This window comes from Terrapene carolina, unplaced genomic scaffold (assembly GCF_002925995.2).
Source record: "Terrapene carolina triunguis isolate 2854851 unplaced genomic scaffold, T_m_triunguis-2.0 Scaffold238, whole genome shotgun sequence".
In the NCBI taxonomy this organism is placed as follows: domain Eukaryota; kingdom Metazoa; phylum Chordata; order Testudines; family Emydidae; genus Terrapene; species Terrapene triunguis.
The window spans coordinates 13745097-13772719 of record NW_020664589.1 but is presented as its reverse complement, the minus strand read 5'-3'; the positions used below and the strand labels follow the sequence as shown (position 1 = coordinate 13772719).

The 27623-nt window shown below is 46.6% G+C and overlaps 1 protein-coding gene across 4 annotated transcripts in view; it reads left to right on the top strand.

The window, feature by feature from the left end:
• KCNT1 (potassium sodium-activated channel subfamily T member 1) overlaps positions 1 to 27623 on the top strand; it is a 177342-nt gene that overhangs the window by 103318 nt on the left and 46401 nt on the right. For 3 of the 4 annotated variants that reach the window (XM_026657292.1, XM_026657291.1, XM_026657290.1), the window contains exons 4-12: positions 4987 to 5035; positions 6155 to 6214; positions 10723 to 10797; positions 11861 to 11944; positions 13146 to 13240; positions 17736 to 17916; positions 18973 to 19137; positions 20143 to 20279; positions 24798 to 24861. In XM_026657292.1, the coding sequence (XP_026513077.1) occupies positions 4987 to 5035; positions 6155 to 6214; positions 10723 to 10797; positions 11861 to 11944; positions 13146 to 13240; positions 17736 to 17916; positions 18973 to 19137; positions 20143 to 20279; positions 24798 to 24861 (910 nt within the window). Of the gene's footprint in view, positions 1 to 3862; positions 3923 to 4986; positions 5036 to 6154; positions 6215 to 10722; positions 10798 to 11860; positions 11945 to 13145; positions 13241 to 17735; positions 17917 to 18972; positions 19138 to 20142; positions 20280 to 24797; positions 24862 to 27623 lie in introns of all 4 variants that reach the window. The other variant, XM_026657289.1, reaches the window with a different exon arrangement.

The following is a 27623-nucleotide window of genomic DNA, read 5'->3' as shown; positions in this document are numbered from 1 at the left end:
TGCCAAGGCTGCAGGCTACTTATCTAGGTGTGAAGGCAGGGGAAGGAGAAACATCTGACACTAATACAGAACGTTTCCATCTTCTGTCCTATCCCTCACAAGCCCAGTGAAGGAGGTGAGTAGGCAGAAAGTGAAGTGACCAGAGTCCGTGTCGGAGCCAGAACTAGAACTCTGAAGTTCCTGGATTCACATCCTATGTTTGGACCATGCCTCTTATTTTTGACAGTATTTCACCATCTGGGTTGCTGGGGGATGTTGATATCAGGCCAGTTCTCTTAGGAAGCTGGCAAATCAATTGACTCTTGGAAGAAGGAGAATGTCTCCACATGTCTCTGAGTAAAATGAATTCCAGCTTCTCTTGCCTGTGAAAACCCAGCCAGATAGAGAGTCTGGTCTTTTAAGATGCTGTCACTCTTTCTAGGTGGATTCAGTTCCTTCTGTTTGTCCATGTCGAAATGTGATTTTAAAAGAGGCATTTTATTGTCTGATATATTTGCATTATCCGAGGGTATCTTCACACCTTTAGGCCTCCATTGGCATGGACAGTGAAACAGCCAGTGTATATTAACCGGGGTGAGGCTTAACATACCAAAGCTCAATGAAAGAGGCTGAATTCTTGCATTCGATTTCCCAGATTGCTTGCAGCAAAACTCCTTTCCAGTCCAGAGAGAGTCTTCAGCCTTGGGGGTGGGGAGCAATACGTGTGCAATAAATGCTGGTCAGCATGGCTGCATCCTTCCACGGTAATAGCGCGTGATGAAGTCTTAGCCTCAATACTCTGTCTGCGCCTTTCACTGCTGTCTGCCTGGCTAGTTGTTCTGAGGAGCAGCTGGGTTTGCCCTAGAAATGCAAGTTCAATAGCCTGGCCTCTATTGTGATCTCCTCTGTTTATTCATTCAGAGGCAGCTTCCGCTCTGCCGCATTTTACAGTGATAACAGCCATCAGTGGGGAACATCGGCACGGTACTCCGAGCTCCCCCTTGCTCTGCCAGCTTATTTTGGATCAGTAACAGTGGAGAGTAGGTCTGTGATTTGTTTCCGTGTCCGTGTTAATGATTTGCTGATCACTTCCTTAGTCACCATGGGTAAAATTTCAAAAAATACTTCTGTAACTTGGGCCCCAAAGTCCCATTAACTTTCAATGGGATTTAAGCATCAGTGAGAGTTAGGTACTTCTGAAAATTTTATCTCATGACATTCCTCAGCATAATTATGATAACACAGATAATATGAGCCCAGAGTGGAAATCACACCTGCCACTCACTCACTTCCCCTCCTCAGGGGTTTCTAAGGATGCCCTAAAACGTACAAGGGTGAATTTCAGTGAAGTCTTTCATTCTTGCATAGTCAGTTTGGACCCATCTACTGTACTATGTATAAAATAAATTGCTATAAAGAGTCATTGGCCCTTTAAAATTCTTCTGACCTTTTAGGAAGCATTCCACTGGATAACAACACTGAATTCTTGTTGAAAGACACATCTGTCCTCTGCAACAGGAAGACGTTTAAAGAGCTTTGTATATAGAGGGGCAGCACCTCAGCTTGTGTTACCTGTTGTAGCTTCACAGACATTGGTGGAACTATGACAATTTATGTCAGCTGAGGATCTACCGCAGAGTAAATTTCAGAGGCCATCAGAATACATCATTGAAATGTAGCTTGGTTGAAAAGATTGGTGTTAGACTTTTCTGGGCATGGGGAGGAATGTCCCAAGAAGCTGTGATGCAAGGCAGGTGGTGATTGGTTTTGGATGAGGTGTGACCAGTTGGATGTAGAGGATGGTGACAGACAGATGCTGGCTTGATCAGATGTTTCTCGAAATGTTGTTGCTTTACAGATGAATTGATGTTTGTTTCCAGAACTCAGCCCATGGCATAGTTTGAGATGAAGGGCTTTTATATTCAGAGATGCAAACATGTCACAGGAGGATATTAATACTAGATTCATTACTATGGTGTACAATGGCATTTGGGAGGTATTTTCTAGGGCTGGCTGGAGAACAATATTCCGTTTTTCAAAAAAAAAAAAATAGTGGTTTTGACATTTGTTTTCACTTCTCGTTGGAACAAAAAACCCATGAAAAACGGACTCTCTAGCCTGTGATTAGAGAACTCATCTGGGATATCGAAAGACCCAGGTTCATATTCCTATGCTGAATCAGGTAGAGGAGGGACTTCAAGCTCAGGTGAGTGCTCCAAGCATTGGGCTATTGGCTATCAGGTGGGGGGAGGGGGTGCTCTTGCTTGCCTTCCCAATGACAGCTGAGTCAAAATCAATATGTTTCCAGGAGACATTTCAGTTTCGCTGAAAACTTTTAACTAAGTCAAATAGGCTTAGTGCAATGCACTTCAAATCCAAGAAATGCACCTTATACACACTTATCTCAGACTTCAGTTTTTAATGTTATTCCACCCAACCTTGTACTTTAAATTTTTAGCTGGTCTTTTAAGTCCCCATTAGAATAATGAAAGGAACAATATCCTCAGAAATAACCTACTTAATCAGGCAGGTTCATCAGTGTCTTGCACCTTATGGCATCTTGCTTGGCGTGTTTAACACTTTACAAATACAAGGTGATGGTCCAATAGTAATGAAAGGCCTAGAGGATTAATGAGCCTAGCTTCTGCTAGACCTGGGGTTCCAACAACAGAAAGTACATTTGTAATGTACTTTAGCCGTTGGCGCTTTTATGTGGGAAAGCCCAACGTTTAGATGGGACTTGCCCCAGGAGAAATTTGTTTCAAGTGCTTTCCAACGGTCTTTCTATGGTATGTACCCTCTCTCCTGTAGTATCTAAGCACCTCTCAGTCTTCAGTGTATTTAGCCTCACACCATCCCTGTCAGGTAGGGCAGTGCTATTGTCCCCATTGTAGAGATGGGGAACTGATGCACAGAGAGACTCAAGTGAGTTGCCCAAGGTCATACAAGAAATCTGTGGCAGAGCAGTCTCCCATGGGCACGGCTAGTGACTGAACTACTGGACCAATGTTCCTCTTGTTAAGGTAGTAGCTCACTTTGAGCATCAATACCAGAGTCCTTTCCCCATTTGGCGATTTTACCTTTCCAAACTTGTGCAAAGCAATTTGGTACCGTCTGAAACATGCATTGTTGCTTTGCAGTCTTCTTCCCTCCCCACCCAACCCACCTGTCCAGGATGCTTAATTGTGAAGAGCCATGCTACCTGGCACCCACGCTTGTGTTTCCGGGTTGTGAAGTATCGTCACTCTGCATTGTGCCAAACAGAATGATTAACGACTTGCATTCATTTCTGTTTCCACTCATTAGCATCGTGGCGGCCCTTGAACTTGGCTCTTGGTTAACCGTTCTGGAGAGCGGGGAGCAGAGGGTTAGTTTTAGTGCTACTGGTCAGAATTTGAATTAGTGGATAAGCTTTTAACAACTGCAGGTAAAAAACCTCTAGAACAAACGGGGTTGGTTGGCTTTTATTGATTGATTGATTGATTTTAGCCTGCCAGAGTGATGCAGCAAAACTGCCTGCGTTAGTCACACCTGGGGGGCTGATCTTTATAGGTGCAGAGTGTCTGCAACTCTCAGTGAAGTCAATGGGCTCTGGCCCCCTGGATTAAAACCACTCTAATTGCTGGGTATTATTATTATTACTAGACCGTGCTGCATATGTCAGCTGAAAGCACATATAGCACCGACAACCCAGTTGGTTTCTGCAGCTTCCAGGCTCTTTCTCCTTTTGGGAACAATGGCTTTGCTATCAACCTGCGTCACTTTCATGAAGTTAAGAGGCAGGCTCCGACTTGGATTATTCTTTATCTCTCACTGCCCCTTGGGCTGGTCTGTTTTATCTTACTGATTGCCTCCCTCTTGGTTTGTGTTTCTCTTGTCTTAGCTGGGAATGCGAAAAGCAGAATTACTCAACCTTCAACCAGTCGTCTACAGAAATAAACTGGTAAGTTGCTAATAGCACTTAAATCCTGCTCCACTCTAACCAGTTGTTGGGGAGCCCAGTAATATGAATTTCTGATGCTTGTGGCTGCCTGTAGCCACTGGTTGTCCATAGTGATGCAGCTGTCAAAGGAAGAGAGAGAATATGAATCTCAGTAACGGAGGGATTGAGATGCACAGTTAGAAAAGCATCCACTGTTCTGCTTTTGGAAATGAGTAATTCTCCATGCAGAGGGTATTCTCAGTAATCTGTTAACAAAACTCTCATACAATTCAGCACGCTCGCTCTTGCTTGCTAGGGTAGGACTGGATGTGCATGGGAAATAAATTTCACCTCAAGCGGGTTTGCATTGTCTGGGGTCAGAACCAGCACGTCGCCTGGGAGAGGTTTCATACGCAGGTTTGCGGTTCAAATTCTGTCTAGTTTCTGCTAAACAAGTCTAATGGACAAAGTTGTCCTAGAGTGAGAACAATTGATGGTTCCAGCTAATGGATCCTGTCAGTCTCTCCCAGTGGAGCATGCCGGGTTTTAGGTGGCTGAGCCTAATTGTAGTTCACCAGAGATTCTGTTCTGGAGCATTGTGAATGTCAAGACTTACAGTTGTTGAGGGTTCTGCAACCTTCTCCAGTTTGATTCCCTTTGCACCCTGAGTCTCTGAGATTTGCAGGAATTATTCAACTCATTCAAAACCTGAATTCACTCCCAAACTGCTTAGTCCTAGATGGCTTTCACCTGAATCCATCCATTGGTTCCGGTTCGCCAAAAACTCATCCCACATTCATGTATCTGGCCAAAGTTTGGGATTTCTAGCAGTGAGTCTCACCAGGTTTATTTTGCAAAAGGGAATGATGCAGAATTAGCTGCGCCTGAACCAAACTCGAGGCTGAAAGACCCCTGACTTTGAGGAAATTCAGCTCTGGATGCAGACTTTGCATTTTTGAATAATAATAATGAATTTGATAAAGATCTAGATCAGTAAATGTTGACATCACACCTGTTGGGTAAAACATTGAATGGTTTGTTTAAAACAGATTCCAATTTAGGACCACTTTGAATTTTCTTTATAGGGCTCCAATCTTATGGGTGGATAGAAAAATGCCATTATGGGCCATACAGGTAAGTGACTGAACCAAAGGCATTGTCACACAAGGCATACAGTATTTATTTTGTGCAAGGTTTGTTCTATGTCATCAGTGTTTCTTCCTGGAACAAATCCTCGAAGACTGATAAATAGAGGACACAGATTTTCCTGGTGAGTGGAAATAGATTGTTTTTCTGCTGTGAGCAGCAAGATGACCTTAGGTGAAACTTACAAATGCCGATGGAAAAGATAACAGTCTGTTTAAGCAAATGTTTGTGAAGATAAAACTGTGAGTTTTGCACAGCTCTGCTCTCCTGGCTCAATAGAGCCTGGGATAATGTGGGTCTACAGTGGAGCCAAATAAGGTTCAGGGGATCAAGGCCCATCCCGAGAAGATTCATCCCCCCCTCCTCCCCCAGTATTGCCCCAGTCTTTTTATCTCTGATCTTTAGATGTTCTTGGGTGGGGGAAGGGAAGGTGTCATGGGTCCAACACGTTTGGCCATTTTTACTCTGAGTTGTTTTATTGGTGAAAAATTTCCCTGTGACGAATTTTTAACAAAAGGTAAAATCCCATCTCCATTAAACTCGATATAAAACTCCTCTCGTCATCAGTGGGGCCAGGATTTCAGCCCAAGGACTTGTCTAACCCCGAAGTGGCGCTGCTTTATCTTTACCAGTACGGTGAAAACAGCCCAGGCCTTAGTGTGGATGCAGTTCTTTGGGTATAAAGGGAATACGCTATATTGGTATAAGGCACCTTACTAATTGCCTCCACACTAGGGACTGTATCAGCATAATTATTATTTGTTAAATCAAAATAATCCTCCCCTCCCCCCAACCAGCATAGTTGCACGGATACAAGAACTATCTAGAGCAGGCTGACATCTCTTTGAAGTTTGACAACAGAAGTGTGATGCGGAAATGGAGGATTTCCCATTGTGATCCCCAATCTGTGCCACTCCCATATTGTCCTGGGGTTCAGTAAAGGTCCTTCACAGCCTCCGTGGCTGGCAACTTTCATATTTGTTGTTTGTAAACCAGGTGGGAATGCTCAGTCAGCGAGACTATTTGAGTGGCTGGATAGCCTCAGACCTCTCCGATGATGCTTCAAATCAAACCCAAGGCAATTATATTCTTTTATATTTTTTTCAGGTTAGCGTAGCTTTAATCAGCTTCCTAGAGACCATGCTTCTCATCTATCTCAGCTACAAGGTAAGAGCCCTCCAAGTAATGGATTTAAAGTTTAAGGCCCAATCAAACACTCCTTGAAATCAATGGCAGTCTTTCCTTTCTCATTCCCTCTCACGCTGCAGCAGCTGCTCTGTTCAGATCGCTCCCAACACAGCTTTACTGTGGGCATTTGAAATTCAAACCTGGAATGAATTTTGCAAATGGCCTGTGTCTCTTTTTTTTTTTTTTTTATGGGCCAAACAAATCCCAGATCCAAGCACCCACTGAATATCAGAATATTAAAAACCTGGATCTGAATTCTGCAGCTTGAATCTCATCTCTAATGCACATGAAAGTCTCCCAGCTCTCACTCATCACCGAGCTCGCTGAACTGAATGCCCAAATAAATCTGTTAGTCTTTAAGGTGCCACCAGACTCCTTGTTGTTTTTGTAGATACAGACTAATACGGCTACCCCCTGATACTTGACACTCTTCAGTAGGCACACAGGGAAATATTCCTGCAAGCGAAGAAAAGTCAGTTTGTTTCATACGGCAAATAAAAGATGCTTACCAACATATGGCCCCTGGCACCTCCATGCAGCTCTGTTGCTGAGTCCTGTCACAGGGATTGATCCTGTGTGGTGCTGAGTGTTGTGGACTTGATCCAGCAAAGCCTGGAAGCAAGTGACTGACTTTAAGCTCACAAGGAGTCTCACTGACTTCACTCCCAGGCCTTCTTCAGGCCAGAGTGTGCTGCCCCCTGTAGGACTGAGCGGCGTGAGTGCTCGGTGGAGTACATGAGAACGTAAGAGCTGCCATGTGGGGACAGTCCATGGCCCATCTTGTCCTGGATCCTGCCTCCGACAGTGGCCCATCCCAGAGCTTCAGGGGGAGCGTACAGAACAAGGCACTCATGGCGTGATCTTCCCCCATCTTCCATGCCCAGCTTCTGGGGAGTCTAGCCGCAGCCATCCCTAGACGCGGGACATGGTCTGAAATGAGTGGAAGATCTGGGAAGAAGTGGATCCCAATGGATGGACCCTTGTAAAAGGGACTTTAGTTGGGGATTGGTCCTGCTGTGAGCAGGGGGTTGGACTAGATCAGTGGTTCCCAAACTGGGGTTCGTGAACCCCTGGGGGTTCACAAAATGTTACAGTGGGTTCTTGGGAAAAAATTCCCTAATGGCGGACAGAGCTGTCCCTAGGGACCCCGGACAGCACGGGGCCAGCAGCCTGGAGCCCCTGGACTTCCAAGAGCTAAGCAGATCAAAGCAAGCATCTCTATCACACTAAGGAGATTTAAACTTCAAGACTCCTTATAAGAAATGGAAAGGGAGGTGGCTATTTTTTGCAGTTTTAAAAATGAAATAGGCAGCTAGTATTGTTTTTAAAATTATTATGAAGAACAAGTTTAAGCTTTGTTGTAATGTGCGTTATTTGCCTGGACTGCTCAAGACCTGAATGCTTGTGTAGGAGGAACTCTTTGAGTTGGCTTCTTAAATACCTTCCTGCTGTTTCACATCTGAAAGTCCTTGATGAAACATAGGAGCCTTGTCTTATAACAGGCTTATTCAAAGAGATACAAGCTACAAAAGTGAGATCCTGGAAGAGTGTTGCTGTTTTCATAATGTAATAATACTGTAATGATAAATAAATAATAAATGTGTAATAAGCATATCATAAATACAAATTGTGTATTTCCAAGATCACTGCTTTTATAATTTATACTCAGGTAAAGGAGAAAATCCCTGGATATATTCATTTTTAGGAGGGGGTTCATGAGACTTGACATTTTTGTGAAAGGGGTTCACAGGTTGTTAAAGTTTGGGAACCACTGGACTAGATGACCTCCTGAGGTCCCTTCCAACCCTGAGATTCTATGATTGTGGCAGCATCAGCCCCCACAGCGCCCCCTGGTGTCTGGTCTACCTTCCCTCAGGGAGGCTTTGTCCGGCAGCTGTCCCTCTCAGCCCCGGAAAGGGACTCAGCAAAGGAAATGAAAGGGCCTTCCACTCTCCTGGGTTACCTTTCACTCTGCTGTCTCACAGAGCTTTGTCCCTTTGGACCCAGACCCCACCTGAGCCACTGACCTCAGGGCTCCCTCCCCGTCCCCGGAGTCCTTCCCCCCCAGTCTGCCTCCATGACACCTGCCTGGGGCTTGGCGTTTTTCAGGAGCCTCCTTCTCTCCTGACATCCTCTCCCTTCAGGGCTAGATGCAAGAGGCAACCTCCCTCCTGCAGCTGTCTCGCCAGCTGAGCTCTCCCAGACCTGTATGGAAATCACCTGGCTCCTTCCCAGCTGGGTCTGATAACCAAACAACCATCTGATCCCAGCCAGTCAGGATCAGCTGGGGGTGGGGAGCTTAGCCATCAAAGGCGAGACTGAGCCCAGCTCCCCTTAAAGGGCCAGCCGGCCTGTGATAGGGGCCCAGCTGCAACGTTAATCTTCAACTTCATTGCCTTCAGAAGAGAGGCTGAACACGCCAATGCCTGTAAATTCCTTTTTTGCCACAGAACTATTAGATTCATAACAGCCATTTTATCTCCCTTCTGTCAGATGCCTGAAACCCCCTTGGACCAGTTTTCTGCACCTCGGCATAGCTATTCGCCGCTATTCTGATTACAGCCCAGGCAGATGGATTATGTTCTGTATCATTTACTGAGCTTTCCCACAAAGGAGTCTCCAAAATAGCACAAATGGGGCACTTTTCAAACAACATGGATTTTCTTTTAGTTTTGTGGATAAAACTTCATTCTCCCTTTCTCCCCCAGTCCTCTTGTGTGCTACCGTTCGTGTCTGTGCAGTAGCGGAGTCATTTGGTTTCATACCGTCTCCTAACCGCCGTCTTTTGTGGCAGCCTCAGCTCAGAAGCCACTGAGATAGAAATACCCTCTTATCCATCGGGGTTCTCCTACCAGCTGAGAGTTGGGGGCAGCAGGGAGGGGACCATTCCTTGCTTCGTCTGTTCTGTGTAGGAGAAGAGGACTTCTACTTACAGGCCTGTCACTCTGGCTCCTTTTACCCTCAGAGAAAGAAGGCCTCAATAAATGTCATCCCTTTGGAGCATTTTTCTTTTGTTCTTTCTAGCAGCTTAGTCATGCTGTGTGTAGCTGGGTGTATCAGCGCTGGCCTTTTCAGCCAGGTGTCCTTTAGAAGGAACCCCATCTGGGTTTTCAATAAGGTTTGCAGCACGTTGGATGCCCTCTCATCGTCACGCTTGTAGGCAGATGAGCTGATCCCTAAAATCCTGATGCTTTAATCAGATGATTCTACAGTCTTGTGTCTGGTGGGAAGGCTCTGCAAGCTGGCTGCAGAGAGCGGGAGACAGGAGCAGCCTAATTCTCCATTGCCGGCCCTTTGTGCATCACTTTCACCAGTACAAAACGGGTGCAAGACACTGATTTTTGGTGGCATTTTGCAACCACTTTGCGCTAATGTAAATGAGGCAAGAGGGAATCAGGCCTAGAAATTCTCTTCTCGTCTCTATTGTGGGAATTGTTCAGCCAATATAGAGGCGATTTGTCTTTTCTTCTTTATCTTTCACTGACGCATCACAAGTTCAAGTAAATATATTGCAGTAGCTGGGCAGAAAGGGAGTTTTCCCTCACTCACATTTGATTTCATGTCCTACCTAAGCCCTCCATTGACTCTTGCCGATGCGCCCACCTGGATGAAGGAATGACACACACAGCACAGAATATTTTGGAATAGGGGGAATCCAAAGATGTAAAATCTTCTATGGCCAGCCAGGAAGAACCCTAGAAGTGCTCTTATTTTACTCCTTCTCAAAGAGAATCTGGAGTGTCTCTAAAACAGAACACCGAGGAGTCCCAGGAAAGCTTGTCTGTCCACAATCAGGGGCCTCCCAAGTTAGAATTCAATGCCTGGTAGTGAGCAGGATACAGTGGTCCATCAGAACAGGGCTCTGTTGTAAATAGACGTCTCCCATTCTTTTCCAATGCTTAGCCCACCCCAGAGGGCAACAGAGGGAGGACAACCCTAGGGAGGCTTTTAAAAAGCTCTAGTTACCTTGAAAAAGACAGAGAGCTGGGAGAATTGCTCCTGAAAGCAGAATGGTTCCCTGGAAATCCAGAGGCCTCTAAACTGGGTTAGAACCTGCTCCGTTCAAGGTGAAAGGCTCGTACCCTGGCACTCTGTTCCCCTGCTCTTCTTTATAGTCTCCGTTCCATTGTTGTTATTGGGTGAGTGCTGACACGGTTCTGCTTCAAGGAGGTGATAGTCTAGGGGTCTTTGCTGCCTGTGTCATAAACTAAGCTTCACTCAGAAATAATCCACAGACCTCCCACATCTCATCCCCTTCCTGCTGTTCATCCCACTCGCTCCTCATGTCTTATCTAAAATGTAGATCATAAGTTCTTTGGGAAAAGGACCAGGGCTGCTTCTGCCTGCTATGAAATACCCAGCTTTCTCCTGGCTGCTACAACATCATAATAGCTGGAAATGACCCAAATTGGAACCTTTTAAATTGTCCTTTTCAGTATTCTTCCGGGATTATTTAATTAAACTATGCATTTTTTTTCATTCTGCAGGGAAACATCTGGGAGCAGATTTTTCGCATTTCATTCATCCTTGAAATGATCAACACGGTGCCCTTTATAATCACAGTAAGTGTTTGCTCTTGACATTTTTAAACCAATCACATTTCAATAAATGCTACGCTACACTGTTTTCATTATGAAACCATGATTAATGGGCGTCTGTCCTATTGCAGGAAATGTTAAGAGCAGGTCAACTCCTCTCCCCCTCCCCCCAAACCTTTTTTTCAGTAACAAATGACTTTCTGTGGGAAATGTTCATTTTTGTTTAAATTTTCCAGTTTCTTGATGGGTTCAAAAAGACTTTTCATGAAATTCGGGACTGGCTGCATTTCTCCTGGTTCCATGGTTGGTTGTGAACATGCTGCATAACTCTAGGATTGTATGGAAGATGGTCTGCCTGCCATCAGCCCTGAGACCGCATTGTTTGTGACCCACTCAGATACTGGCCAATGTAATCAAGACCCCTGCACCAGCACAGAGCTCACTGCAGGATCATGGCCAAACTTTATAGCCATAATTCAGCTCCACTGGTGTCAGCGACTTTGGAAGATGGAGCATAGACAGGTCTCAGGTGTTTGCATCTAACCTAGATTGCAATGCTGCTCAATTATAGCCATGCACTTGGCCAGTATAGTCAAGGCTACAGAGACTTGGGGCAGATCATGAAAACTCTATTCTAAGGACTGGAACTTGAACTGATGTAAATCAATGTAGTTCCATTGAAATCAGTAGTGTTATGCCAACTTGCACCAATATAAGAACGGCCATACCGGGTCAGACCAATGGTCCATCTAGCCCAGTATCCTGTCTTCCAACAGTGGCCAATGCAGGTGCTTTAGAGAAAATGAACAGAACAGGTAATCACCAAGTGATCATCCCGTGTCGCCCATTCCCAGCTTCTGGCCAGTTGAGGATCTGACCCTACCTTTGCAACTGGCAGTTTCTGTAATCTTTTGAGGCCAATTATCCTCATGTATTCCTCTGCCAAAACTTTGAAAATTAGATTCTTAGGGAGTAGGGCTAATAATTGACTATTTACTTATTTATTGTTTATGACTTATTTAATAAAGGAGCATTGATTTTTGTGAGTGTTTTTCAAGTAAACCTGCAAATAACTATTGTTTTCTAGATATTCTGGTCCCCTTTACGGAATTTGTTTATTCCAGTTTTTCTGAACTGCTGGCTGGCCAAGTACGCCCTGGAAAACATGATAGTGAGTAGCCAAAGATCACCCACTCCCTTCCAGCGTAACCAGAAGAGTAGATGGCAGTCTTCTTACTATTGTTTCGGGATGCTTGTTTTACACTAATATTGAGAGAGAAACTGTAAATTTCAGGCGTCCTTAACCATGCCCCATCTTTGGAGAGTATCTCAGTGCTCTCCACTTGACACCTTAAATCAAGAGCTAGCAGGCTCTGATGTGCTCTAGGACCCTATTGTCCTGTGGATTATGCTGCCAAGGCGGTGACTCAAATTTATACTTAGGGCCAGATTTTCAAGTGCACAGGACCCACAACTGGGGCCAAATGCTTAAAAGACCCAGGCCCCCAACAGCTCCCATTGTGACCCTTAGTACCAGATTAGACGCTTTTCTGAAAATCTGGCCACTTACTGAGGTGTCTAAATGGGATTTGAGTTCTATTGGAGATCTGAGTCCTTCTGAAAGCTCTGCCCATGGGGACTATAGCTGAATTCTTAAGGCCTGTGTTCAGAGAATGCTTCGAAATTGCATGTTAATGGGTACTTTGAAGCTGGCTTTTAGCCATGTGGCACAATTCTCTGTTTATTATTTATTTATTTCATGTTCGTTATGGCTGTGCATAAGGGGCCAACCACAAATGCAGCCCCACTGTGCCAGGCATTGTACAAACACAGACCAGTAGCCAGTCCCTGCCCCGAAGAGTTTGCAATGTTACAACAGGACAGAAATGGCTTTTCCCATTTCCCTCCATCTGTCATCTCGACATCCTCCTCGTTACCCTGGCTTGCTACCTCCAGGCCTTAACTGCCTCCTCCTCACCTCCCACGCACAGGATCGTTCCAGTCTCTGTCACTAGATCCTCTTCATCATTGGTCTCTTCCGCACCATCCCTTGCACTAATGCCCTTATCAGTGACTCGCCCCCCCCCCCCACACACACTTGGCTGCATTCAGAAGTGATGACCATGATGCCTCACGATGCCATTTTCAGAGCTGCACTCTGCAGTGTCTCAGGTTTGGGGAAAGAATAGGCCAATACTTATTCCTTACAGAAATGCATGTGACACTTTTTAAAAGGGACAGATTCTGGCCTGAGTTGCTTCCTACGCAACCCTTTGGAAGTCAGCAAAGTTGCACAGGTATAACGGAGGGGTAGGTTTGCACCCAAGTATTTATCCTAGTTGTCCGCCAAGTGAGACTTCTCTTTTTTCCAGAACGACCTGCACCGAGCGATACAGAGGACGCAATCCGCCATGTTCAATCAGGTGCTGATTCTGATTTGTACCCTGCTGTGTCTTGTTTTCACAGGGTAAGCAGTTTTGTTTGTTTTTTTCTAAACCCTTGACCTGGCTGCATGCCACATTTATTCATGAAATAAATAATGTGACATAAGGCAGTGATTAAATAGATCGAGGGAAAGGCTAAGGCCCTGATCCTGTAAAGGCTTACGTATGGGCTTAGCACTTTACTCTGTGAGGAGTCATGTGCATGCGCATGACTTTGCAAGATCGGGCCCTAACAGAGCGTGGTGGAATGTGGTGGTCTGAAATGTGATAGGCAGAAATTTCTTCTGTGGGTATCACTTTTATCCTGTTGCTGTGGCAGGAAAAATCACGTTAGAGCCTCTTCCGACTGCAGGTTGCCCAGCTTTCTGGAGCAGAAAGTTGTGTAGGGAGGCTGCATAGCTGGCTGGAAGTTTCCCACCCATTTGCCGCGAAGCTCCCGCCCAAAGTGCAATGAGACAAACGGACTCAACCATGTCATAGGCCAGAGGAGCTGCTCGGGATAGGTTTCAGAGTAGCAGCAATGTTAGTCTGTATCCACAAAAAGAACAGGAGTACTTGTGGCACCTTAGAGACTAACAAATTTATTAGAGCATAAGCTTTCGTGGGCCACAGCCCACTTCATCGGATGCATAGAATGGAACATATAGTGAGGAGATATATATACGTACAGAGAACATGAAAAGGTGGAAGTTGCCATACCAACTCTAAGAGGCTAATTAATTAAGATGAACTGTTGTCAGCAGGAGAAAAAAAACTTTTGTAGTGATAATCAAGATAGCCCATTTAAGATAGTTTGACAAGAAGCTGTGAGGATACTTAACAGTTTCTTGTCAAACAACAGTTCATCTTAATTAATTAGCCTCTTAGAGTTGGTTGGGCAACTCCCACCTTTTCATGTTCTCTGTATGTATATGTATCTCCTCACTATATGTTCCATTCTATGCATCCGATGAAGTGGGCTGTAGCCCACAAAAGTTTATACTCAAATAAATTTGTTAGTCTCTAAGGTGCCCCAAGTACTCCTGTTCTCTTTGTTCCGGATAGTGAGAGCACAGAGACTTTTGACCCCCTGCTCCAATCCTCACCATTCTAGGGCCACACATTCAGATTACTTCAGTAAACCAGCTTTTGTTTGCTGCATGCTGCTGTGGTTCGGGAAGGGGAGGGGACCAAGTCACAGGAGAGAGCAAAATTGCTAAGGAATTAGCTCAAATGAGCAGTTGAGAGAACCATAAGTTTATTATGGGCTTTGAAGAGCTGCCTCTTGCAGTGTTTTTGGCTTGAATTTCTTCAGTTCCTTTCATGTTCTTTCAAGATATCCAGCCCAGAAACTCATAGAAGCCTCCAGACTTTTGGTGCTCATCTGAACATAAACTGAGCTCCAGACCTTTTGAAGTTCACAAATAACTGGTGCTAGTAGGAATTTTTTTCTGCTCCATTAACATTGTTAGCAGAACCACAGCACTATTGCATTGGAGTCACTAGGCATGAGAGTACCATATACAAATATGTTATTGGTTGGCAATATAGGTCAGGGCCAGATTTTCAAAATCATGTGAGAAAATATCTGCATGCCTAATTTGCACGCATAGTTAACAGAATTGCATCTACACATTAGACACTTACTCCCATATCCGTTTCAAGCACAATTACTTTTATGTGGCTTCTGTTCTGGGTCTTTATCCCACATTTGACCTTGGCAAGGTGAGAGATGGGGCCGTGCTCCAAGCCCAAACTGGCACACCTCCTCCATCTACGTAGACAGAACATCAGCCCTTTCTCCTTCTCTAGAGCATGGGGTAAATGTGACTTAAGAAAACAAAACCCCTCTGTTGGATGCACGATGTGTTGTGGGGTTTTTTTGTTTTTGTTGTAACACAACCAAGTCAGCCCAGTAGAGATTGTTTTTCAATCGCTCTTTGAAGCACGGCCCCTCGGATGATGACATGTGGCAAGATACATGATAGACCAATTGCACTGCTGTTCCCTGTGGATATGATCTGAGGCCCAGTGCTCTTCTAGGTGGTTACACTCATCATGTGGCCGCACTGCTAGCAGTTGGACACAAAGGCAGAAGGGTTGATCTATTGATTTTTTTTTTCTTTTTTCTGACTCCTTTCCCTTCTCTCCATCTCCATGCAAAAATATTTGTTTCCTCTTTAAGCAGTGGGAGGAAATATTGTTCACCTCTGGAGGGCAAAGGTATCAGTGTCCAGATAACCTGTCATGTATTTGCTAACTGCATGTTGCTTTTGTTATTGGAGGTGTGTGTGTGTGTGTGTGTGTGTTGTGGGGGGATGGGACAGAAGCTTCTTTACTAAAAGCAGCATTGATTCAATGGTGTTTTCACCCCCTCTTGGTTATACTGCCTCCTACGTGGTGCTCTTGGGGGCAAAGAGTCCTTTTAATGCACACAGACACGGGAGGGGGAGCATGGCTGAAGGAGCCTCCATAGCAGAACCTCTCTTGCTCTCAAAGATCTAATGGAAAAGTCAACAAAACCGACTTTATAAGCTACCATGTGCACTTTGTCGGTGCTATTTCCTGTTGACCTGAACAATGGAGAATAGAATGTTTGGGGTGGGGTGAATTCTCATGCCCATGAGTGGGTGCTGGGATTGATTCTCTGCCTGGCTCCCATTGGCTTTCATTGGAGGAGTGCACCAAAATCCCATACTGTGATTTGGAAACTGGCAGGAGATTCTGCCCATGGCTGCAGCAGGAAGTTTCCAGTCTGATTCCAGTTGGATTCTGTAGAGTCCTGGAGAGGACTATATAAATATATATATATATTGATCAAAGCATCATAGTTTAGGGCTGTTTACCCAAACCAAACTGAGTTCCCAAGCCTTTTAATCTCCATTCATCACAAATTCTACAGGGCCAAATCCTGGGTCCATTGAGCTCAAGGGGTGCTTTACCATTGGTCTCAAATGGGTCAGTATTTAGTTTGATGGGATTAAGGCCCAGATCTGGTGTAAATCAGCATTTGACTTTGATGGAGCTATACCAGTTTACACCAGCTGGAAGTAATCCTAAATGTTCAGAACACCTTTTTGTAGCATTTTGGGTTGTTGTTGTTTTTTCTCTTTTTTTTAGAGCCTGATCTTCGGAAGTGGTGATGGCTGATAAAAGAATCAGACGCGCTCCACTGACTCAGAGCGTCTCCTTACTTTGCTTTGTCCTCCTGAACACTTAGCTTCAGGCAGATCAATTCCTATTTTAGGAGCCAATGATTGTCTCTAATTACATGATTTTAACAGAAACTTGTTAATTGGAGCATGCCAGGATCAAGGCTGGCTTATGCAAGCTCACATGGCTCAGAGCAGGCAGTAAGTGCTGTCATGTTCAGGGCGATACTGGTGATTTTCAAAGGGGAGATATTTGTTGGACACTAATTCAGCTGTGATGGCTTGTACATTAAGGCCATTGCATTTCCTAAATATGCTGTTCATCTGGAGGAGGTTACCATGGTTGCTAGATTGCCATTTGTCTAACGGGTCATGGAGGCATCTGCTAATTAACAGAACCCTTTACCCTATGCATTTAAAACAACACGGACCTCTTTCCATTGTTAGGTATTTCATGTATAGTTAGACTTTTGACATTTTCTTACATCTCCACTGGTCTGGACTTTGAATGTAACATACCAGTTAAGCTGTAAGTGGACACAAAGTGACGCTGATGAGTTTAATAGGTCTAAACATCCTGACAGGTCTTTTTAAATAAAAACAAGCCACAGTGCACTTTGCCTTTAGCAGCGCATGCCCTCTGTGACTCTATATGTATTTCCTGGCCTGTTTGATAGCACTAGAATTAAATTCCAAGGCTACTTCTACATTATTTCTGTTCACCAAGATGACTTTTAACCTGCATGCCTCTCAAGTGATGCTGACTAACTACTGAGGCAATCGGCTGCTTGGTTCCAGAGGGTTTGTGTTTCCAAAGAGAAAAGTGGTGCAGTGCGGAGTGAAATGTATTAGCAGCATTGTGCTTGCTGAAGAATCTCACTTGAAGTCAGTCATGAGACTGAGAGCCCTTAATGTCATCTGAGTCATATCAAGGATGGAATGAGCTTCCCGTTTACCTTTCTGCAACACTCGGTTCTGTCAGAAACATAGGGCCTTGGACTCCATGGTGCCTACATAAGTGGCGTTGTACTACTGGAGTGTGGTACCTGATGGCGAGAGTTTGAGGTCATGTTCTGATGAAGATGTTAATTGAGGGGGAGGATTATCTGAGCCAAATTGAACCTCTAAACTAGAAGTGCTGTCAAGCTGGCCAGATTTATCCCACTGACAATACTGGTGATACACCAGGGGTGAATTCTGCCCATGAGTCTGGTAGGTTTAAGGCTTCTTCTAGGGCAGTCTCCTGCAAATACCAGAGGGCCCTCTTCCCCCACTGGCATGAGTAGGAGTGGAGGACATTATTCATTGCAGGATCAGGAACCTGATGTTCATGGAGTGCCGTGTGAAAGCCTAATTGACACATGCTCCCTTTCCCTCCTCCCTCCAGAACCTGTGGCATCCAGCATTTAGAAAGAGCAGGCGACAACCTCTCCCTCTTCAAGTCCTTCTACTTCTGTATCGTCACCTTCTCCACCGTGGGCTATGGAGATGTGACCCCAAAGATCTGGCCCTCGCAGCTCCTGGTGGTTATAATGATTTGCGTTGCCCTTGTCGTGCTGCCCCTCCAGGTAAGCGACACAGCCATGAGGGAAAAGATGCGCTCAGCCTATATTAGAAATGGCAGCGTTGCTGGTGTGTCATGGCCCGTGAGAAGGACCAGCAGGAGGGTGATTTCCACTTGACTAGACAGTTGACTGGGAACATGATTTGAGATTTCCAGAGGAGAGAGAGGAATTCTCAACCCATGGTATAGAGGGAACTTAGTTTCTGCTCTGAGGCACTGTCAACCAGCGGCTGAGCCATGATGTTTCATGCATCACGTCTGGGAGCAGACAAGCCAGTGCTCCTTCTCCGCCAGCCAGCCACATGATGCGGCAATGACAGCCTGTTGCCTGCAGTTTTCACTGTCTGTTACTGCTTAGTGTCAGGCAAGGGGAATAGGGAAAAGGTTTTCCTCTGGGATTGAATAGCCAACATGTATTTCCTTCCCATCTGTCCTTAAACGGAACAAGCAGAGAGGGGTGTGTGTGTGTGTGTGTGTGTGTGTGTGTGTGTGTGTGTGTGTGTGTGTGCGCGTGCCCGCTAGCAGGATAGCTAGAAATCACATTGTCACAGTTTGCAGGTACATACTGTGATGTGAGTTCATTTTAACGTGTATACATGTGTGTTGAGTATACGTATGTGTTACAATACAGGCATGCCTAGTACTGTACAGGGCATGTACACTACAGAAAATCTCGGGATGTTTGTCATTTAATGTTTCTTGAAATGAAGCAACCCATTTTCAAGAGGGTACACAGGTTAACACATGTGTGCCTAGTCTGTCTATCCTTTCTGTGTCTTCTCCATTCTCTCGCTCTTACAGGCATTTGCATGATGCCCTTCACCATAGCATTAAACACAGATTACATTCCTGTATATTACACACAACATTGTACATGTATAAACACAACTGTACTTTATCCAGAGCTCTCTTAACCTTGCACAGGTGTATGTGGCTAACCAGGGGACATTATAACTATGGATGTGCAGTTTGTAGCCGTGAAAGTGTTCTGAATCCTTGAACCCATTTGGCCCACCCCACAGTCTGTCTCACCCCGTGAGCTGTCTGCCTTTGTTTGCAGTTCGAGGAGCTTGTGTACCTCTGGATGGAACGTCAGAAATCAGGAGGGAATTACAGCCGCCACCGAGCACAGACGGAGAAACACGTTGTCCTTTGTGTCAGTTCCCTCAAGATTGACCTCCTGATGGACTTTCTGAATGAGTTCTACGCCCATCCCCGGCTGCAGGTAAAGGCAGAGGTGTCTTATTTCAGGGCTAGCGGTGTTAGCAGTTGAACAAGTGTCCTTACTGAGCTCTCCGCGCTGCTAGACCTTGCTGTGGGTAATGAGTGCACCTCCCAGCACTGAGCACATGGAAGAGGGAAGCAAAGGATATGTGACAGGAATACATACGAGGTAAAAAATATCAGTTCAACCAGATTAGTCTTCAGTATAGTCTGGTAATTGGTTTCAATTCACTGTATAGAATCCATGGATCAGTATATAGAAACTGCACAGAAGAAATATATATTGTTGTAGTCCTGGTAGATTCACTACCCTGCAGTACATACCTCCCTCTATGCCACAACAATGGACACACGCTATCGGGGCTAGTTCAGGTTTTTCTGCAGCGCTTGTTGCTGTAGTATCCAAGCACATTGAAAATGCCTCTATATATGTGTTATTTTTTTATGTTAGAAGGTGTTTACCAAATTGAATGCCTTATACTATATAAATAAAGTGTTTGCTTGTTGAACCCCAGATGATCTACCCAGCTCCGAATGGAATAATCAAGTCTAATCAGCGCCGTTTATCAGTGAATGGGTGTAACTTTCACCCCACTACTATTAAGAGTGGCTCACATGCACCCTGTATTTGCATTTAATTCAAGAACCAATCAAGATTTCACTGTCGTCATTGTCAGCCTTGGCTCCATATAGATTTCATTTTTGAAGTCTTGTTAATTTCTCTAAATACACAGAGCCCCACTTTTCTGGGCCAAATCTTCAGGCCTTTAATAATTCAGTTGTCAGATGTGCCTACATTAGAGCCATTGTGCAAACGTGATTGGGGGAAAACGCTGTGTGTGCCTCAACGCTTGTGACATCCCAGCGCTGGTGCAAAGTGATATCACACCATTAATAGTGTAATGCCAAAACCTGCATAGAATTGCACGCTCAATCAGCGAGTGAAACGATCTTACCATGCTTGCGCTGTCAGGCTGCCAAGCAAACACTGGCGTTTTTCTTTCAGGATTACTACGTAGTGATACTTTGCCCAACAGAGATGGATATACAAGTTCGGCGGGTCCTTCAGATTCCTCTGTGGTCTCAGCGAGTGATATATCTTCAGGGATCTGCACTGAAAGATCAGGATCTCATGAGAGCAAAGTGAGTATAGAGCCCATCCTAGCAAGACCCACAGAGGTGGGGGAGGGGAATAGCCCTCCAAGACTCCTGCTATGGCTACCAGCATATGTGTTCTCTGTTATTCAGCGCAAGAACTGTGCATGTCTGTGCTGTAGCATTGATTACACTGCTATACAGCTTCCTAGAGAAGCATGGGAGAGTCAAAACACTCCAGCAGGGAAACTTCTCTCACTGGCGGGTGGCTCCAATAGCTAATCTAAGCCATATCGTTTTTTAGAAGAGGAATGCTGGACATTACAGTGCTAAGCTCCAAGCAGTGGCTACAATCCATCGCTGGTTAAAATGAATGCTATTTTGTATGCTATTGACTAAAAATTTGGACAGTTCCCATCAGCCAGACACAAAGGTGAAAAGATGCCATGAAGAAAAGCAGCTTACTAAGGCCTGGTTTACACTAGAAGATGAAGTTGGTTTAACTACATCGCTCAGGGGTGTGAAATATCTACCCCACTGAGTGGTGTAGTTAAGCTGACTTAACCCCCAGTGGATACAGTGCTAGATTGCCGGAAGAATTCGTCCTAGCTACCATCTCTCGGGGAGTGGATTAGTTATGCTGACCGGACAACCCCTCCACCCCCACCCCGTTGGCGTAGGTATGTCTACACTGAGCATTACTGTGGCACAGCTGTAGCATTTCAAGTGTAGACAAGCCCTTATTAAGGACATCCATTTCAGTGCTGACAGCTCAAGATATCACAGTAACTGATGCAAACAGTAATGCCCACATTTCAAACTCACTGTCACGGTGCTCTCACAGGCTGGCGTGTTGGTCTGACCCCAGTTTAAACATTCATGAAAGATTCATGCACCACAGATATCAGTTTTCTCTGCCATCACTGTAAAATTCTCAAAAATAGACATCAGATCATTGAACTCTAGCTAGGTGTCCTTCATTTTGTGGATAACGAGCCTTGAGGGGTGGACTGGAAATGTAATAATGGGGCTTTAAAATTCTTTAAAGGCTGCCAATTACTAGTTCCTTTTGAATCCAATCCTACCCCAGTAGAACTCTCTTAAGAAACTCTGCACTTAGCTGATTGTTAAGGTGCCTAGAATAATGGATTGAAATTTTTTCTTATTTCTGGATTCAGCAGCCAGTAATAGAAATTGACAGCAGGAGGCACAGAAACCCAGGTTTATCATCTCCTGCGAAATGCAAGAGCCTGGATGCCCAATGCCTCCTTCTCCCCAAGAGCTGGAGAAATAACCCTCCCCAAAGAACCTGCTTTTACTAACTGTGTAACTCTAACTGTATCCAGTAAAGTAACTGGTAATAATAGTGGCCCTTCTAGATCTGAGGATCTCAAAGCACTTTGCAAATATGAATTGTGACTCGCAGCGCCCCTGAGAGGTAGCTTAATTCTGTGCTTATTTTTCAGGTGACCTGCCCCGGGGCACACTTGAGTTAGCAGTAAGGGCAGAGGTGGAGCTGAGGAGGTGCAAGTCCGACTCCCTGGTCCAACTATTAGGAAACCTTTGCTAGCTAGAGCGAAACATGGCCCCTGCACAAGTAAGGGCTGCGTGGGGCAGGGGGACTTGATGCCAGTGGAGTAATGTGGTAGAGCTTCGCTCCAGCTCCCCTGCTCCTGCATGTCCCTCCTATGGCCCACCCCTAGAGCACCCCGATGGGTCCCCTCCTTCCCTTACTCAGGGGTGGGACCAGGGGCACATTGAGTCCTCTGCCAGATTTCCTCCAGCAGAGCTCCTGTGCACAGGAGGATTTCTTCATTTGGCCATCTCCAGCTGCAGCCCAAAGTGGCCTTAGCAAACTGGAGAGTCCAGCCCAGGTTCACACCAGCGCAACACGATTCGCAGCTCAACCCACTTTCAAATCGGCACAGCTACCCCAAGGTCTAAAATGCCAGTGTAGACAAGGCTTTGTCTTCCCCCTCCCCTCTAACATTGCACATTCCACTGTCACACTTTCCAAACCCCTCTTCTCTTCTTCCCTCCACCCCAGAGCCCTTTTTCCTACTTTGCTTTTCTATTCCTTTCCCTTTCCCCCGTCTCTTTAATTCTCAGCGTGTACTTACTGCTCTGAGGACAGTTTACACATCCCTTGAAACACTGAAACTGGTCTTTAATTTTCCTGGCTGTTTGTGTGTCTCTCTCGATTGCCTTATAAATACCGATGGCGTAAACTCGCTTTGTAGGGACATTGTTCACTGTGTCTGCTGGGACGTCTTTGGGAAAATGACATTTTAATTAATTCAGAGAGAGAGAAATCATGTTTAAATCAAGGTAACGGGAGAAAAAGAGAGGGCACCACAAGCGGTCACACTATATCTCCTTATAAAGACATCGCTCTGCAAAGGCAGCGGAAAGCACCATTGAGGACCGTACTGGGAGCGGGGACAGTGGAAGGCAGCCAGAAGGGAAGAGGCTCTTCGCTATTTAATATTGTGCATTTCCCGTGGATCGCTCATTTCCAGAGCGAGAGCACTTACAAGAAACTATCACAGCCAGGACTCTTCCAGGGTAAAATGTGTGCGGAGGGGCACCTGTGTGTCTTTTAAGTGTGGGTTCATCCCCCCTCCCCCCCCAGTCCATGCAGTGCCACAAAGGGAGACTGGAGGTTTGTCCTCACTGAGAGGTTTTGCTCCAGAGGTGCTGCACCGGGGCAAGCCGCTACTGTAGACGCACCTGAAACCAGAGTAAGCCATTTTTTACACCTGCACGACACGTCTGTTGGGGGTTTGCTCTGGTGCAGCACTTTGATAAAGTTACTCGCGTGCAGAAATCCTCAGTTCGGACCAGCCCTGGGAGATGCATTTCCAGAGGCTCCTAGGGCAGTTCATGCAAGCAAGTTCTAGCATGTATAATTGTGCAGGTTTGTACATATATTCGGCAGGCTGTGTGCTGTGTGTGCTGTGTGCTGATCACTGGCCTCTTTGCCCAGTGCTGCTCTGTGTGGCTCTCCCCAGACAATGGACTCTCTCATCTCTGGTGACTCAAGGAACCACCTGTGTCAGACAAGTCTGGGCAGGATGCCGGTGCAGAGTAGCTTTCCAAAGCAGCACGTTAAGAAGCAATGACCCATCCCCGCTTCCCTGCCTGGTGCACGTTTATTATGAATCGTGTTTATTACAACAGTGCCTAGGGGCTGGCCGAGGCCCGGCACTATTTGTGCTAGGCACTATACAAACCTAGGGCATGTGTTCACTGCAGGGTTAACTCCAGCTTTTACTTGGGTGTAGCCCCTTATCTGTCTCCTGTCTTCATACAAAACTCTCTCCCCTGAGCATGTTGGTGCTTTCCATTCAGGCTAGCGGGCCTGTTGTGGGGGATAGGCTAACCCCATGGTAGCCTCCCCTCTTTGCAATCAAATGCAGGCTAAATCACTTGAGCGCTGATAGTCCTCCAGTGCCGTCTCACATTCCCCCCCACCCATTTGTCAGACAAGTTCTCCCACAATTCACTGGGAAAGAAGCATAGAGCGGCTGAGTTTTCTGCAGAGCTAAGAGTTTTGGGATATGCCCCCAAAGTCCTAGTGCCTCACACGAGGGCGTGCGGTGGCAGTGTGGACGCAGTCAATGGGCACACTCGAGTCTGGCTCTGCAACGTGGCTGCTCGCACGCGGGCTAGCCCGACGTGGGTGCTCCGACCCGTGTGCTGATCACCCAAGTTAACTTTGCCGTCTAACTAGACAAGACAGATGCAGAGATACGACCTATGGCAATTAGAGCCGCTTTCCACTGTTCACCAAGTGTTTCATGTCTGTCGCCTGCCAGAGCCAGAAGCTCCCTTGTTTAATTACCTGAGCCTTGCCAGGTCCTCCCACAGCTGAAATAAAACCGTGGAGAAATACCGGATGGCTTTCTGTGGCATTCACACCCGCCTGTGCAGAGAGCAGCCATCTGCTCGCAGTCCTGTCGGCTTCCTCAGGGGGTGGTGGCGTGACGCTCCCCAGAGATACTCAGGGTTGTGAGGCACCTCGCCGCTACCTGCCCTTCACGTGAAACAGCCTCATTTGTGCCCCCTGTAGCTCAGCTCCCTGAAACCAAAAGCCTCTAGCTATGCAAGCTGCCGACCGTGTTGTCTCTGTGCTGGCTACTGACAGACACACACCAAGCCCAGCGTCCCCTTGAGGTTTTCCCCTGCGGTGTCCAGCCCATAACCACAGGATGCTCACAGAAATGATCAAGTCCCTGTCCCCAAGGGAACAGTATGCGCACAGTTTGACTGGTACAACTGGGATCAGGCCCTTTATAACATCCCTGCTCTTCCCAGTTTGCTGTATTTAATTTACTAACAGCAGCATGAAATGGCCTTCTCGCAGGTTACCTCTGCTCCTCTTGTAATGTGACAGGGATGGGCAGGAGGGCTGGTTACCCGATTCCCGGCAAACATTATCAGTGCCCAGGTGTGCCGTCTTTTCTGACCACCCAGAAACCAGGCCAGCGGACTCTCTAGCTGAGTGCCTGTGAGATGAAGAAGCTCGCTGGCTGTGTGTGATCACAGAACCCTTTGTGTTTTCAGGATGGATAACGGAGAGGCCTGTTTCATTCTCAGCAGTCGAAACGAGGCGGACCGCACAGCCGCGGTAAGACAGGGCTGGGTTTATTGGCGCATCATAGCTGTTAAAGCCAGAAGGGACCATTATAAACTAGTCTGACCTCCTGCATAACCCAGGCCAAAGGCCCTCCCCCGAAAGGAGGTGGCAGTTAGCAGAGTCTGGTTTCGCTCTATGGACCTCTGGTTATGGGTGCTAACAAACTTATAATGCTAATACTAATTTACATTGCCTGGGGCAAGTCATCCCGTCCCTTCCTAGGGCAGGGATTCCTGTTCTTTCCTCTGAAGCACCTGCTCTTGAAGACAGAGCTACTGGACTGGAGGAAGTCCTGAGCCACTATGGTCAGTCCAATGTTTCTCTCCTAAGTGTCGAAAACATCAGGTGCATTCATCAACAGGCTGTCTACCACTCCCCAGCCAGGCATGCCGTGGTGACATTTTGCTGCCTCATGATGCTTTTGTCATTTGTGTTCATGGTGCATACGCTGGGATTGGCAGAGCTGGGGCTTTGGGGATCACCTTGAACTGTGTGAGCTAGAAACGTCCTCACCCTGCATGCAGCGAAAAAAATACCCAAGAAGAGAGGCCTAAAGAAATCGGAATTAGGAAGCGAGGTATCTGACGGTGATCCTGAAATGCATGTTCTTACCGTGCCCAGATAAAGCTGTGGGAAGGAGACCAGGTGGAAAGTTAGATCACAGCTCATGGGATTATCCACAAGAAGGGTCAGGTGGCAAAGAAATCATGATACACCAACACAAGACACTGACGTTGGGAAGAGTAGTAGGAGAGGTTGGGGGCCAATTTGGTTGTGCGACCAGAGGGGCTGACCACAGGGGCTGACTCCGTACCCGAATGCCTGCCACCAGAATGAGTCAGACCCACACGCCAAACTGGGGTGCATTAAAACAGAGGTTCTCAACCCAGGGGTGGGTCATGAACAGCTATCAGGAGGTCACAACTCACTCAGCTCTCCCCCTAGTGCTAAATAAGCGAGAGGGCCTGGCTGGATGGAAGGGATAGTCCTTGGGGGAGGCGGGTGCGCTGGTATGCAAAGGGGTCCTAGTATGGCAAAGGACGAGAACCACTGCATTAAAATACAGTGGCATTCTACACCCAGGGTGTTTTTCCATGTTCATGCATGTGCCGAGGGGCTGTGTCCGTACTGCTGAAAGGATTCCCATGTTCCTATTTGCTGGTCTTGCTGCTTTCGTGATAGTCTGTGTGTGTCAGGTTGTCTCATCGGCTGGTGCATAAAACTGGAACAAAGCCGCAGTGCTGCCAGTTTCTCCAGACAGGCCGGGGGAGACAGCGTGTGACTAGCTGCAGCCTCGCTGGCTTTTCAATGACAGACTGCTCTGTGTGGTTCCAGGACACGTTTCTCCTCTGTCTCGTTTTATTCTGGACTGAACCTTTGCTCCCACTATTGGCCTGACAGGGCTGTAGCCCCTGGTGGGAAGAGCAGAACGTCCCTGGCGAGCAGTGAACTCCCTGCTGGCTTTATGTTCCCGTGGGGCAGGAGAGATGCGTTCGCTGGGATTTGCAGTGAGGTCACAGACCGGTTTGCAGTCATGGTTGCCATGCAAGTGTGTGGGATGCCATCCGGTCAGGACTGTGACTTTGCCACGGCCTCAGGGAAGGGGAAGAGGGTCATGAGAGAGAACACGTGGGCTTGAAAAAACCTGCCAGGGGCCAGGTCCCCAAGGCATCCTCCTAGTAGGCTAACTCCTGAGTAAGGAGACAGTAAAGACTTCACCGTTTGGCCCGGTGTGAATCACCAGAAACATCAATGGAAATCGTTCAGAAACGAGAGGTTGCTCTCAATGGATCCAGAGTCTCTGCATTAGAGTTCCCCATTGAGAGAGCCTCTGAGGGCTGAAATTTAATCTCTCATCAACATCATTGTGCCAAGGTCCTTGCAGTGCCCTGGCCACCCTGTGCCTAGGCCCGCATAGCACCTTTGCAACAGGGAGCTGGGAGATTTCAGAGTCAGGGTTCGTCTCCATTGCAATAAAGGCCCCACGGCACGGCTGCGGCTGGCCCAGATCAGCTGACTCAGGCTCGGGCTGAAAATTGCAGTGCAGACCTTTGGGCCTGAGCTCGGAGACCCAGGCCCTTGCAGGCTTCCAGCCCAAGCCCAAACATCTACACTGCTATTTTTTGCCCTGCAGCCTCAGCTCCACATGCCCGAGTCAGCTGATCCAGGCTCCGAGACCCAGTGCTGTGGCGGGGGGTGGGGGGGAGGGGAGGAGGGTCGGTTATTGCGGTGTAAATGTACCTTGAGTAACATTATAGAGAACAGGCGAAGGGTGACCACTCCTCATGGTTCAGGGAATAGCGTGACTAAAACCCTTGCAATAACAAATTGGTAACACAGAGATTGACAAGCCGGCTGCTAACAGAGATGGCAGTAGAAGCTTGTGTGTTAAGATCAAGAGGGCTGGGGTTCCGTCACTTGAATTTAAGTGCATCTTCTAAAAAACTCTGGAGGGAAATGACGATACGGTTTGAATACATCACTGGAACCAGCTAAACGAGAGGCCTGGTCTGCCTGCTGCCCTCTGGTTGGAGAATGAACAGGGGTGCCTGGGGAAGGACACACCGGGTTGAGGTGGGAGGAAGTGACCTGCAGAGTGAAAGTCAGGGTCTCCTTAGGACCCCTTGTAGGTCTGTTTTCTTTAGCCAGGGAGGAACCCGCCTTTGAATAGTGGCCACAGAACAAGTTCAGCGTAGGGTGGCACTCCTCAAGTAGCGGGGATAGTTCATATTGAATTATAATTTACCAAGATT